A 14,646-nucleotide genomic window follows, 5' to 3' on the forward strand; every position below is an offset into this window, starting at 1 on the left:
TTTAAAGTTTCTCCTTTACAAACTTCACACTGGATTCACAAAGGAGAGGCTGTTGCGTCCTGGGTTCTCCGCCGTGCTCAGCATTACGCCGTGGCGAGCGCGGGCACCCCCAGCAGCACGGGTCAGCCTCACACAGCAGCCAACCAAACGGGGAGCACGTGCAAACCCCCCCTTCTTGTTCTGAGCAATGAAATACAACCCGTCCAAGCCATTTCCTCACAGCAGCACCTGCTAAGCAAACACCACTAATTCCTCAGGTACTTAAAACGGCAGTTGATTTGACAGAGACTGATTAGGGATTGTGTGTTTCATACCTGCCGTTTGGCAAAAGTTGTTTTATTATGCAACATAATTCTTCTTAGAACTAACTTTTTGTAATCTATTTCATGTAGGAAACTAATTTAAAAATAAACTTGAAGTTATCTACAAAAATAACAGCCCTCCTGATTCCTTCCCTTCAAAAACATCTCAACTTTGTTCTCTAACACGACTGATGTCTCTCAGTTCTTACTGAAAGCTAAATACTGCCCAGGGCCTTGAGGTGATGGTATTATTATGGCGAGCTTGTTTCACAACTCAAGCATCAAAGGCCACCCTCACCTGATGCTTGGCCATCTCCATTCCCTCCAAAACCACCGTCTTAAAGTCCTCCTGTTTGTCCTGTGGAAGGAAAGAGGAGAACTTTCAGACTGCATTTCATATATCAAAATAATACTTTGCCATGAAGGCCGTGCAGTTGCTTGGTTGGATGCTGTGCTTCAGCTAGAGAAATCACCGTCCCCAAGAAGTCCATGGTCCAGCGAGGACAGAGTCTGGAGCTAGTGTGGCCAAGGCACCAGTAGACAATAACAGCACTGCCCATTTGTTCTGTTTATCGCCAGTAGTGCCAAAGGAGGTTTTTAAACCCATTTCCTTCAGACAAGAGAGCCTGAGCAACACCATACTACATGAAACTGAGCATTAGTCACAGTGCCCTGAAGGACAATTAAGATCCACTGGAACATTTTGCTCAGAAACAGTTATTTTCTAAGAATACCCCACAGCTATATGCAACAGTAGTCTCCTCTGCGCAAAGAAGAAATGGCCTGGAAGTCTGTATTCATCACCTCATGTTTCTCTCATCATCATGCCCCCTGCTACGGTTCACAGTGTGCAACTGCTGCTGTGACTAGGGGGTTCCAGAAATCCCAGCAAGTTTTCCACATTCTTGAAGCATACTGTGGAAGTCCTGACTTCAGACATCTACCTCAACATACTATACTTACCAGCATGTGTATATTATACATCATATATAAATTATAATTCACACAGAGAGATTATTTGGAGTGTGACAACTTTCTAACAGGTGTCAAACACTACACTGAACATCAGAGTTAGAGGCTATGCCTGATTAGCAGTCAGTTAAAACTGATTATTCCTTTATACACGCGAGAAGAGAAATTTAGTCTCATCTTCATGGTTCAAAAACAATAAAAGGAAGACTGCAGACGTGCTTCGGGTACCTGTTTTATCCCCTATAGTTGGGAGCCTTGCTTGAATAGCTCAGATCTGCCTGCGACTAAGTTATCCCTAAATTGTATGTAGCCAATTGCACGTCAGCAGTAGTTTCCTTACTCAGTGAAAACATTCACTGGAGATTGTAAATGCGGTAGCTACAGTAAGCTGCCGGTGCTACAGCCCTGACAATGCCATCTATTTGGAGGGAAACCCAAGAATGACACTTCAAAGCTTCCTCCCATATGGCTTCGAGCTTCCTCTTCCTGTTTCCCTGGCCCACCCAGCAACCTTTCCCAGGGAGGTGCCTGCCCAGGGTGGGCTCTGCCCTCACAGCAGGACCAGCAAAAGTACCCCACAACAATTTTCTTACTTTGTGGCAGCGGAAGGGAACTCTCTGGGACAGGGCTTGGCCGGCTTCCATTGGTTTCATTAGCGGATCAGGCCTCCACCCTACCTAAACTAGGGGTTTAACATACCTCACCCACCAAACGAATGACAACCCTAATTCTGCTCCTGCTCTACAAACCGGGCAACCAAGATTTCCCCAGAACTGTTTCTACTGCTCTCTGCCGCCTTCTGTTCATTGTAACTGCTTCAGGGAAGAAACCCAGCCCTCCTGGGCTCTGCTGTCTCAAAATTCTTGGTTCTATCATTTCTAGGAACGCAACAGCTTTCTAAATATTTAAACGTGATTATTATTAACAAATGTTAAAATAATGTTAGACATAAAATTATGTTAAAATAAGTTAGACACTGAAGCATATTTTACTTTTTACTCAAATAATACTTTTAATAGAAAACACTAAAGTCACTGGCCATAGTTTTTTTTTGACCATCGCAGGTTTGGGGTTTTTTGTTTGCTTGGTTTGTTTTTTTTTTTTTTTTCTTTTTTTTGGTGTTTGATTACTCCAGTGGCAATCTCCCACACCAGCTAAACTCCTTCCCATTCTTCATTGTCCAAAAACCCACCAAATATCCAAACCAAAAACAGTGCTGTAAGTTACTGTATATGAAAATTATTAATGACAAGCAAAAGTGGAAGAAAGTGACATACCTTTGCTTTTTTTCGCAGCAGTTTTGCTAGACGCACCACATACGGTTTGAATTCCCTCTGATGCGTACCCTGCCTTCGTACTTCCAAGCCTGAATCATCTGATGCTTCTGGAATAAAAGCCCAACGATACCTATCACGAGATAACATAAGCAGATGTTACCTTTACTGAACAAGCAGGCTTTTCTGCTAGATCCAAGAATATGAGTGGATGAGGAAATCTAGTTAAGTATCAAAGAAAGAGGAGGAAAAAAAAAAAAAACAACCCACAACGCACACAAAAAAACCCAGGAGTCTTTTACAAGAAAGAATAGGAAAGGCACATTCTGGAAAGCAAGAGGCAACATGGCTGAGAAGGCAGCATTTTCCTTTTGCTTTAGAGCTTCTTGAAGTACTTCAGGATGCCAAGAGTAAGATAAGGCAGAGAAGCTAAGAACAACAGTAGTATTCACACCTTCACTCTGTGCAAGGGAAATGAAAGCAATTCTGAATTATAAAATACAGAAGTTACTTAGAACACTCTGCTGCACGTTTGCAATGCTTACTGTAACACACAAAATGTTCTCAATACACCATGTTGGTAAGAGAAACTCATTTATTTCACCTATTCATAGGCCAATGAGACCAACCAGACCACTCCTCCCTCCCGACCTTGCTGCACTGCAAAGACTGGCTACTTGCATTATAAACCATACAGGAAATCACAGTTTCTGTCCTTAAAACTCCAAGCCAAGCCTCCATGAGAATACCAGAAAGGACAGCATGATTCAGCATGACTATTGTCCTTCCGGAAATGCAGAGTAATGACCTAAATAAAACCGGACCGGCTAATAAAGGGGGTTAGAACAGCTTGGAGAACTGAATAAGAATTATGAGCCAAACCCCCAGAAAACAAAATAAGTTAATGAACCTTCATTATTAGCAACAGATTTAGAAATACAACAGGGCACAAACTGACACAGTGTGTGCAAGTTCCTCCACCCTCTAGCCCACACGAGCGTCTTTTAAATAACAGGATAATTAGAGGTGACCAAGTGTCTACAGAGCTGTGTCAGGGCAGCAGCTCTCAAATGGACACCACTGTGCAGTGTAAAGGTAGAGACGAGGGACTTTCTTTTGTCCTTGGTGGCCTCCCATTTCTAGGGTCTTCAGCAAATGCCATTTTTGCATTCTTTTCTTCCAACAGAACAGGACTGCAGAGGCACTGAAGAAGCAGTCTGCACACATGAACACTACTGACCAAGAAAAAAAAAAAACACCCCATGGAGTCCCCTTCACAAGCAGGTTTGTTGCAACATCTTCCAGTCAGATCACGCAGGAGTAATTTAAGTGAGTCATGCTGAGACGATGTAAAGTCCTCATCTCATGCATTAGTCACTGAGACATGTGGGTGTATTTTGGGTTCTTAGACATTACCGCAACTAAATACTTTAAAAATGAAATACTTGAATAAATCACTATTATGGATTAGCTCACAAGTGTGGAGAATCTCTTGCCACAGGCTAAATCAAACCAGCTTGAACTCATTTGGTGTGTAGCATCATTTGCTCTGGGGGCCACTCTGACACTGGGAGGGAATGAACTCTGGACTGCCCTGGGTGAAGGCCAGAAAAGGAAAAGGAAATAGGAAACCAAAGATTTTTATACACTAGAATTTTACCAAGAGGCATGGTTAAACATCCAAAAACTTCAATGACAGCGTCTTCTACTCACATCTGAAACTGAGGAAGGTTTTCAGATGGTAAAGCTAGGGCCAAGTCCAGAAATTTGCAAGCAGACAAGTACAGGTTCAACCATCTCTGGCTATTGTAGGACGTGGAGAAACCATTGCCACCTGTGTACGTCGTCTCCAGACCAGCAACAGATGGGCCAGAAGTTCTAAAATAAATTATAACAGGCAGATGAGTCATAACAGCCTTCTGCCACTATGGGAACATCATCTTTCTTACTTGCCTTTACAGACACACACAACTTAATCCTGAATCCATAAATTAAACCAGAATATTGGAAGCCTGTGCCATGGGTGGAGTTTTGTATATGTGTGTGTGTATATATATATGATAAAATGTTAACATATAATAAATATGTTACGCTGTATCTCATTCCTATCAGACATCCAAATTAAGAGAAAGTTTAGAATTGCCAGTCATGTTGATAGTACTTTATTTTAGGGACAAATTCTTCAAAAGAATAAAGAGAATCTAGAAAAAAGCAAAGAACAAGACTCGGGCAAATAACTCCCCCTGTTCTTTTGAGACATCTGCCTCTACTGCTAGCATTGACTGAAATTGGATCATACTGTGCAGAAGGTAGATGGGACAGAAATAGACAACAAAACAGGAAAAATTATCTGCCTCATCTTTATGTCTAACACTAGAAGAAACCACATTTTTATTTAAACAAAAAAAGTGCATCAGTCTTATTCTAAATATACATATGACACAGATAAGCTATAAAGTCATGTCATGCATATTTTATTTGTAGAAGCAATGTCATTTCAGACAGGAAGACACTGTAAGAACATACTTGTTCTTAGTAATTTACTTTAGTTGTTTATGAGCAATCTGACAGTGAGATTTTCTTTGTTGTTTTGCCCTGAACAGTATGTTCCCGGTACTGCAGTCAGCCTGAACTACTCTTTACTTGTCCTTTTCATTTAAGCGTGACAATTCTTTCCAAGACAAATTATTCTACAGAATATCTCAACTGCCCATCAGCATGACAGGAGACTGCTATCAAGTTAAACAAGTGGGAAGTTCATAAGTTTACCTGGAAATGTCTTCATCAGCAGTGAGCTCCTGTTCCATCAGTAAAAATACTTGTACCTGAAGATCAAATGCTACATTTTAATACCATTTTTTAACAGACTGTGACTCAGGAAAATGCTGTAGGGAAGCCTGAGTAATAAGCCTTAGAAGAACTGTTGTTTGGAGCTTTATTTCCATTCCTGGATGCTAAAATAACCCACTCAAGTATGACTGGAAGCTGGCACCCTGAAACTCTTTCATCCCTTACATATAGGCTGAGTAGCACAGGGGCTGTATATGAAACATGACTCTCATGGCCAGGAAACCTCTCAGAGGCTAATCCCCTCCACTACTTAGAGAGAGAGCCAAGCAGAGAGCAAGACCTAAAGGCACTGAGAATAAAGAATCACATAAAGGAGCAGTCAAACTCAGGTGTGAATTCCCAGAGATGAGATAGTTCTCTGCACTGAACGTAGTTCCAGGACTGCAGTAACTTGCATAAAGGCCGAGGACAGCACAGGAAGCAGAGGGCCACACTGCTCCCAGCTCTTTGCAGATCTTACCGAGTAGAATGGGATTCCTAATATTTATAGTATTGACAGCGTACTGATTTTGGCTGGCATAGAGTTAAATTTATTCATAGTGACTTGTATGGGGCTATGTTTTGGATTTGGTCTGAAAATAGTGTGGATAACACACTGATGCTTTAGTTACCGCTGAGCAGTGCTTACACAGCATCAAGGCCTTTCTGCTCCTCAGACCACTCTTCTAGCAAGTAGACTGGGAGTGCACAAGAAGTCGGAGGGGACACAGCTGCGAAAGCTGACCTCAACTGACCAGAGGGATATCCCAGACCATATGACATCATGCTCAGCAATAAAAGCTGGGGGGGGTGGAGAATGGCAGGGGCTGCCATCGCCCAGGGAGTGGATGGGTTGGTTGGTAGTACACAATTGTTGTCTTTTGTATCACGTGTTTTTCCTGGGGTTTATTTTCCTCTCTTTTTTCAAATGATTAAACTGTCTTTATCTCAACCCACAAGTTTTCTCACTTCTTTTCCAATTCTTCCTCCGCATCTCACTGCAGGAGAGAACGAGCGAGCAGCTGCATGGTGCTTAGTTGCCAGCCGAGGTTAAAGCATGACAGACAGGCTCAAAATTAAGTGCATCTATTGCTAAAACTATGCACTTGGTCCTTAAAATACTTTTATATAACTTTTCTCCTTTTATTGCTTAGATCTGTGGCTAACTAAGGGCTAGGTTAGGAGCCAACAGATAAAAAAAAATAAATAAAAATCATAGTAGCGACTTTGATTTGCTATCTGTGTTAGCCAGCCCCTTAGGAACTACTTGGCTAACAGGCTAAATGGACCACAGGATACATCAGCCTCTCTCCTTCATTCCCATTACCAAAGCTGAAACCTGTGTGTGAAACAGCCAACAGTGGAGACTCTGCTCATAGCAGCTCTGAAAACAGATGTTTATCTTGTCTTGTTATGCAGTGCAAAATAAGAGAAAGAAGAAATTCAGGTCAAGCCTTGTACAAATCTCTTTCCAAAATTTCAGCTACAATGTGATCTGAAGCATGACTATCAACTGCCAATACAACATAGATTCTGACTCCTTCTTTATGTGGCTTCTCATCCTCATTGCTGGAGGAAGAGGGACGAATGACCAGGAAAGTAGAAACAGGGAACAAAGAACAGGACAGGAGTGGGAACAGCAGAGAGTGTATACATATGTAGGCAGAAATTAAAGTAGGAGTCAGGAGGAAACAATGAGGGTAAATGCATATTTAATTCAGGAGACATCTGAACAGCATAAATAGCATAAGGCAACAGATGTTCTATTTGGTTGCAAAAAGCAGACATCAGAGCTATGAAAATAAGTCAGCTTACAGTTTGTGTGTCCATTGTACATTTACATGCACATTATCCAGAAGAGATTTTCTTAAAACCATTGAAAAATGAGGTTGTGTCTCAAATTTGCACCCGTCTCCCAAATCATGAATGCTAACTGCAACTCACCAGTTCAGTGATCATGGTAGGCCAAAGCGAGGTAAGGTGCTGCGGAGACATTCTTAAAAGCAATACTCTGAAAAACAGGAACACTTGGGAATGAAGGGTGGGCACCTGCGGCAAACGGAGACTTTCTACCAGCCTTTCTGAAACAAAAAGCCAAGAAGGTTTCCTCAGTTCAGAGTAATTCCAACTAGCATTTTCTTCTCTCTTCATTTCCTCTCAATTTTTACTTTTTTTTTTTTTCCTTCCCCTCCCCCCCACTATCTGTCATGTTACTGTTTTAGGACTTTGCTACAGTTTTATTCTGTCAACATAGGAGTTAACCACTTTCACCAAGCAACCAACAAAAGTGAGAAACCTCAAAACAGTGCAGTTACATGTTTTTGTTAAAGCTTTTCACACAAATGCAATATTGCATCTGGGAGTTTTACTCACCCTATGCAGAGTTTACCCATTCCAAAAAGAGGGGTTAACATTTTCCAAATAATACAAGAACAGCCCAAACAGCTAGGATATATATTATTAAAAGGCTGCATCATCATAGTACATGTGATATTACACAGGAACAATATGCTCTTATTTAACCATAATTCCTTTAAGTATTCAAAACAGAGTGAGATTTTTCAGTTAAACCAACACATGCACTTTGCAATTCCGACCAGTAAAGCCACCTGATGTCTTGAACATAGTAAACCCAGCTACTGACTTACTGTGGAAAAAACCCCCAAAACTTCAGAAAATAAATCCTGGAACAAATGAAACAAAGATGATGCCAATCAACTTTCCATATAGAGGAAGAGACCAAAGTGTCCAACTTGGTAATGCTAAAAGACAACATATCTAGAAGAAGCTGCCATAATTATTTGCATCATCTTTGATTAAAACCAAGCAGCTCCCATTCTCAATCACGTCATGTAAAAGGTCACTGGAAGAGACCTTTAAAGGTCATCTAGTCCAACCCTCCCCTTCAATGAGCAGGGACATCTTCAATTTGATCAGGTTGCTCAGAGCCCCTTCCAACCTCACTTTGACCTTTTCCAGAGGCATCTACCACCCCCCTGGGAAACCTGTTCCAGTGTTTCACCACCCTCATTGTACAAAATTTCTTCCTGATATCTAGTCTAAATCTACCCTCTTTTAGTTCAAAATCATTACCCCTTGTCCTATCGCAACAGACACTGCTAAAAAGCCTTTCTCCATCTTTCTTATAAACCCCCTTTAAGTACTGAAAGGCCACAATAAGGTCTCCCTGGAGCCTTCTCTTCTCCAGGCTGAAGAACCCCAATTCTCTCAGTCTGTCCTCAAAAGAGAGGTGCTCCAACCCTCTCATAATTTTTGTGGCCCTCCTCTCGACCCACTCCAACAGGTTCATGTCTTTCCTGTGCTAAGGACTCCAGAGATGGACGCAGTACCCCACGTGGGGTCTTGCTGGAGCAGAGTAGAGGGGCAGAATCACCTCCCTCGACCTTCTGGTCGTGCTTGTTTAGATGCAGCCCAGGATATGGTTTGCTTTCTGGGCTGTGAACGTACATTCATAGAATACCAGGTTGGAAGAGACCTCCAGGATCCAACCTTTCTTGGCAAAAGCATGGTCTAGACAGGATGTCCCAGGACGCTGTCCAGCTGAATTTTAAATTAAATGATATATTTTTACTTACCTTGTATGTCTGGAAGGTATTTCTGGTATTGGTCTATCTCACTACTAAAAATTGCGAAAGCCAGCCTCTTCAGGAGCATAGCGCGCTGTTCCAACTCTACATCTCTATTAGCAAACAGATTGAGTGAACTGCTCTGAGCCACAGCCACCCGTGCTGAAAGAGAAAATGGGTAAGTGCAGAGACAAACTTCAGATTTCCCTTCTGTTTGACTTTAAGGTACAAATAACTCTTACTTTCATTGCATTACTGTAGCTCAAAAGGAGCCATTAAGAAGATGCACGTTTTGCAATTCGTATTTTTAACCGCAGTGATTTAAAACAAATTTCGAAAAAACACTCAAGTATAAGCAATTGTGTCTGAGTTTGGGAGCTTTTGAGAGGGAGTTTAGCTTTTCTTTTTATTTTATATTTTAAAAAAAACACAATTGGCAGGTATAGATGGTCAGTAGTTTGGAATGTGCAGAATCAATTTTCCCTTAAGCAGAGTTAGTGTTGGACTTCAGAAAAAAACCCCAAACCACCACCCAACGCTCCCTCACAGACACTCGCTCTGCTTAATCAACTTTGCCATGTAGGCAAAATTCACTGTAGGCCAGCATGGCCTCAAGTTCTCTCATTTCAAGTGATCATCTTGTTTATAGATCTCCAGAAACAGGTATTTGAAGAAAACACAAAAACCACTGAATAATTCAAACAGGTTGGAATAAAGGCTCAATAAATGTTTTCTTCAAGATACTTATTTTCCCTTTTTTAATGTTTGCCATGGAGAAAAGGCACTATTACATCAATAAATACAAATACTTACTCATCAAATCTCTGAATGTGGTTTTGTCATGTGTCATCAAATTATCCATAATAGCTCTCCAACTAGAAGAGGAACGTTGTACACACATCAGAAATGCAAGAAAAAAGCAGGAATTTACAGGAATATTTACAGAGCTTTTACTGCTCTTAACTAATTCAGGCTCATGTTTGCTAAGGCTTCCAATCCAAGCTCTCTGCTGCAAAGGTACCATTTACTTGGCGCAATTTGAGCTGAGACTGTAAAATATTAGCCTCTTTTTCCTCATAGAAATTAAAAAAATATCATCTTGAAATTGGAAAAAGAAAATAGGCTTGTGCATACAAATATACCTTCGGTAAAAGAATTTCACACTTCATGGGGTAATCCAAAACACAGAACATCCCTCTATTTCTCCCAACAGAGATCTGTTGGGAAATTTTGGTCCACATTACACATCCTCTTGTGTAATGGTATATATAAAATTTGTAACAGCCATTGATATAAGCAGAAAAATTAAAATCTTACTGGTTAACACAAGAAGCATCCATCTGGAAGAAACTGGAATCCATAAAGAGGTCAAAGGCTTCCTTTTTCCATGCTCTCCTTGTATACTGATACCCACTAAGACTGCTTAATAACTGAACACAGGCTCGATAGCTGGATGCATTGTGAGCACTAAACAAAAAGAAGTCAATATGAAACAACTTTGAATTGTTGCTTTATAGCAACTTTGATAGATATCTAATCCTTATCATGCCTGTTTCAACTTAAGTGTCACACATCAAATTTGAACTGGCTGTAGAGATCTACGTAAATTCAATAAATTGTAAAGATACCTGTGATTACGGAGGTAGGGAACAACATAGTGCATAATATTTACAAGCAAGGGAATAACCCTCTCTTTCTCATCACTGTAGAAAACCATATCCAAGAGATGAGCCAAAACCTAGAAAAGGAGAAGAAGATATGTTGTCATGCACTCCCAAATTGCTTTTTATCTACTACTCAGCTTTTTTTTTTTTTTAATAATGTCCTTACTGAATGTTCAAGTTTATGATAGAAGTGACTGAATTTCAGGTACTATACAAAACCCAGAGTATAACCATCCCATCATTTTTAAAACAAACACAGAAGTGTAAGCTTCTGGGCAAAGCATTCTACAGAATAAGCTACAAACAAAAAAAAAATTCGAAGACCAATTGCAATTTTCAGCAGTAAATAACACATACCACTATTAACGCACAAAATTTGCCACCAAAAAAGTTCCCTATACTACACATCTGAAAGGACATGCTTTACCTTTCCCCCATCTCACTGAATCTTTATAACTGTTTTGGTAACAAAGTTTTATATATTGTTACATGATAGGAACCAGAACTCATTTGCATCAGCTTCTTTCCACAGACTTCTAGCCCAAAGCTTTACACAACATAAAAGGTTACTATAAGACAGTATTTATTACATCTGAGGAGACATTTACCTCAGAAAGTAAGGTCAACGCATGGACACTATAAACAGATGGAGTTATGTTTGAAGTTTCCATCGCTGGAGACAACATATCTAAATGAAGATAATAATAAAAAAACGTGCAAAGTTAGTTTTCTTAAGCCATTATTTACCTCACAAGCATATTTTAATAGCATGTATTATGAAGACGTACAGACTTTACCAGATACACTGTGTAATGCCTGAACAATACTGAAGCATTTTGAATGTATTCAACTATAGTAAGGCTATCCTCTTTGTTCATTTTAGCCTGATAATTAATGCTTTATTTAAAATAAAGATAAAATGAAGCTACCTTCAACATCCGACTCTAAGTTGTTTCCATCAACCATAATCTTGGGGGAAGGCTTAACCTCTAAGTTTCGTCTTAGCCAAGTAGTCTGTTCCAAGGAAGAACCAGCAATCGCCCCAATGGCATCCACTATCTTGTGTGTTACATCCTGGTAGGAAAAAAAAACCGAAACAACCACCATTTCAAGAACTTTGTGCAGAGGGGCTGTATTGGTTGTCCGAACATGGGTTTTTATAGAAAAACTATATAACTAACTAAGCATAGAACTGTTTTCAAATCACTACTGTTCAATGTTATCAGTGATTAATAACTCCACAGAAAATGAGATCTTTTTCAACAGATTGTAAATAGTACTAAGTAGAAGATACTAAAGATTCATTTCAGGCTTCAGAACTGATGTATCAGATAATTCTAGTACATCTGAGAAAGGGTTTGAAGCTAACAGAATGAAAACCTGTAGATGTTCAGTACATCCTTCTGTGAGAAAAAGGGACCAAAATGTTTTTGTAAGAGTCCTTCCTACCACATATACTGATGCACTGGTTTTATGAGAAATTTAACTATCTCAGACAAAACCAATACAACCAACTACAGTTGTAAACATGCACGATTTTCAAATGAATAAAGGAATATCTTTAGGACATCTGTTCTTCCATCAAACTTAGCTTGAAATTGGTCATCACTCCCTGGGGCGGTAGAAAAGGGAAAGCACACAAGTGTAATTTCCTTTGGAAAACTACACTAAATAAAACACTCAACTTACAAGTAATAAATATTTTAATTTTTTAGCACTTATCGCTTAAAAATACTTTTACAGAAAATCCTTTGAATACATCACTGTCATTTATATGACTCTCTCAAATTATGCATTTATTGTTCAATATTTTCAAAAGAGACATACATACCACAAATTTCTTACCTGGAGATCTCTTTGGTCTTTTTTATTCTCCAGGCTTGGGTTTTTCATAATAAACTCATTAAGAACACTGAAAAAAACCCACAGAGGTAGATCTGGATTTTATTCAGTAATTTTAAAAGTTAGGACAAACCTGAAGAAATTTACGTGCACAATACTTAATTTTGTAAACCTTCAGTCGTTGCTACTTCTAGATATTCTAGAAAACATCTTTTCAAGTTTCTTACGTTAATTTTGATCATAACATAATAGTTTATCAAGAATATGTTTGTCTAGACTACACACAAATATCTTTAGAGAAAATTTACTAGGGAAGATAAATTCCAGAAATTCAAGAAAATGGTCCTTGAAGCTTTATATAGAAAACATATTCAACATTTTATTCCTAACACTCAACAACAGCTTTCATGCTGGGAATGAATCCTTTCTAGTAGGCTGCAAATCTACACACACCTAAGAAATAGTCATTAAAGTCATTTTCTAAGTAAAATGAGAAATTTAAACCTACTGTTTAAAGAGCCTGAATGTCTCAAATAATCAGTGAGGTAAGATCGTGGCTTATATCAAATTACAACATAAAATTTAATATATGTAACCATTCTTCACAGAAGAAACTAATTTGATAAAAACCCCACAGAACTCAGGCAATAGGCGTTTGTCTCCACTCAAAATTAAGTGATAGAGATTTGAAAACACAAAACACTTCAGTATGATTTCAGACACTTACAGTTGAGCTTCTTTAGAAACTGCAAATACCAAGAGCACTTACCCAAGTATGAGGAATTGTCCCGGAGCTGGAAGACCGACCTGGATGGAATCCTTTAGCAGAAGCAGCAGTGCTGCCCAGCTGTCTACTAAGCTGGTCACTGGAATCCTAAGAGAGAGGGCAGCGACGGCAATGAAAACAGCATCATCACCCTCAGGTATTCCCCATTTTCTTTCTGCCTCACAATTCTCGTGTCAGATAGTGTTAATCAACACTCATACAGATTCTTTGGTTTTTCATTTAATATTAGGTGGCTACATCAAGTCATTAAGAAAGAAAAAGGAGGAAGGCAGAAGAACCGTGTACTCGAAAGACAGGCTCTTCAGTCCAAGGTTGGAGTGCTACCAATGAATTACAGCACAATGAAGATAAACTTTCGTTGGGCAGGGGGCAATATTTCCTGCAGGATTTTTAGGAGGGGGAAGAAAGGTGATGCAGAAATAGGGAAGTCACAAAACCCTTTCTTTTTTATAACAACTACAGTTCAAAACCATTCTTTCTTCATGATTTATATTTCACAGGCTGTTTCTCATCCTAGGGATTATAAAAAGATGTAAAATATTCAAATTGTCCATCTGCTTTTTGATGACGGAAATAAAATTTAACTTCTTGTCTTACCTTTGAGTATAAGCATAGAAAAACTGCAACATGCAGACTTCCAGTGAAAGATGTTTCTAGAAAGACATACAAAACCTCTGTTATCAGGAAGAAGAAACTGACTGACTTTTTTCTTTTTTTCCCTCTCCTCACTAGCCAGGGCAAAACAGACTATGCTATAACGTTACTGCAGCATCTGAAGATATAGCTTCCTTAATCGAATATTACAAATACCCACTTAGACATCTTTCTATAAAGTTATTCTTCCCTTTATTTATTCTCTCTTTTCCCCACTTCCCTTTCCCACCTGAAAAATCAGCCTGATGCTAGGGTATACACCTCTCTCCCTCATGTAAGAAGCCTATCCCCACAAAATAGTCTTGTACAGAAGCAGTAAACAGGATTCTGGAGTGGCTCAGTACATGGTAGTGACTTAAGAAGGTACGATTTTCCTCTGACAATTCATCCATCTATTGGATATTGTGAAACTTTTCACACTGTACTGAGCAGCAGCACTCATTACTTGCTCAGCTTTGTGAACGAAATATCCGTATCATCAGCATTGTAAGCTTCAGAAGGCGACATTAAGTAAATCAATACCACTACTACAGTTTTCATACCTTGTCCTTCGCTATGGCTGGAGGTTGCTTCAAAACTTCTTTCACTGTTTGTATAACAGTCTCCGTTCTCATAACGCTGATAGAACGAACTAGCTCAACCAGCAGAAGTTGTTCTTCACCTGCTGTAGGAATAACCTAAAAGAATCAAATGTATGTCTCAAATTATCATCACAGATGATGCCTATGTCAAAAT

At 39.5% G+C, this 14,646-nt stretch overlaps 1 protein-coding gene across 12 annotated transcripts in view; it reads right to left on the reverse strand.

Annotated features, from left to right (window-relative positions):
• DOP1A (DOP1 leucine zipper like protein A) overlaps positions 1-14,646 on the reverse strand; it is a 68,452-nt gene that overhangs the window by 2,177 nt on the left and 51,629 nt on the right. For 7 of the 12 annotated variants that reach the window (XM_074581279.1, XM_074581280.1, XM_074581275.1 and 4 more), the window contains 15 exons: positions 14,454-14,588; positions 13,855-13,910; positions 13,240-13,344; positions 12,474-12,540; positions 11,558-11,702; positions 11,237-11,316; positions 10,593-10,702; positions 10,282-10,431; positions 9,778-9,839; positions 8,974-9,126; positions 7,322-7,458; positions 5,318-5,373; positions 4,262-4,426; positions 2,552-2,681; positions 601-660 (listed from right to left, as the gene is read on the reverse strand). In XM_074581279.1, the coding sequence (XP_074437380.1) occupies positions 601-660; positions 2,552-2,681; positions 4,262-4,426; positions 5,318-5,373; positions 7,322-7,458; positions 8,974-9,126; positions 9,778-9,839; positions 10,282-10,431; positions 10,593-10,702; positions 11,237-11,316; positions 11,558-11,702; positions 12,474-12,540; positions 13,240-13,344; positions 13,855-13,910; positions 14,454-14,588 (1,611 nt within the window). The remainder of the gene's footprint in view (positions 1-600; positions 661-2,551; positions 2,682-4,261; positions 4,427-5,317; positions 5,374-7,321; positions 7,459-8,973; positions 9,127-9,777; positions 9,840-10,281; positions 10,432-10,592; positions 10,703-11,236; positions 11,317-11,557; positions 11,703-12,473; positions 12,541-13,239; positions 13,345-13,854; positions 13,911-14,453; positions 14,589-14,646) is intronic. The other 5 variants (XM_074581284.1, XM_074581285.1, XM_074581282.1 and 2 more) reach the window with 3 other exon arrangements.

The sequence above is a fragment of the Larus michahellis genome, chromosome 3, assembly GCF_964199755.1.
Source record: "Larus michahellis chromosome 3, bLarMic1.1, whole genome shotgun sequence".
Taxonomy (NCBI): domain Eukaryota; kingdom Metazoa; phylum Chordata; class Aves; order Charadriiformes; family Laridae; genus Larus; species Larus michahellis.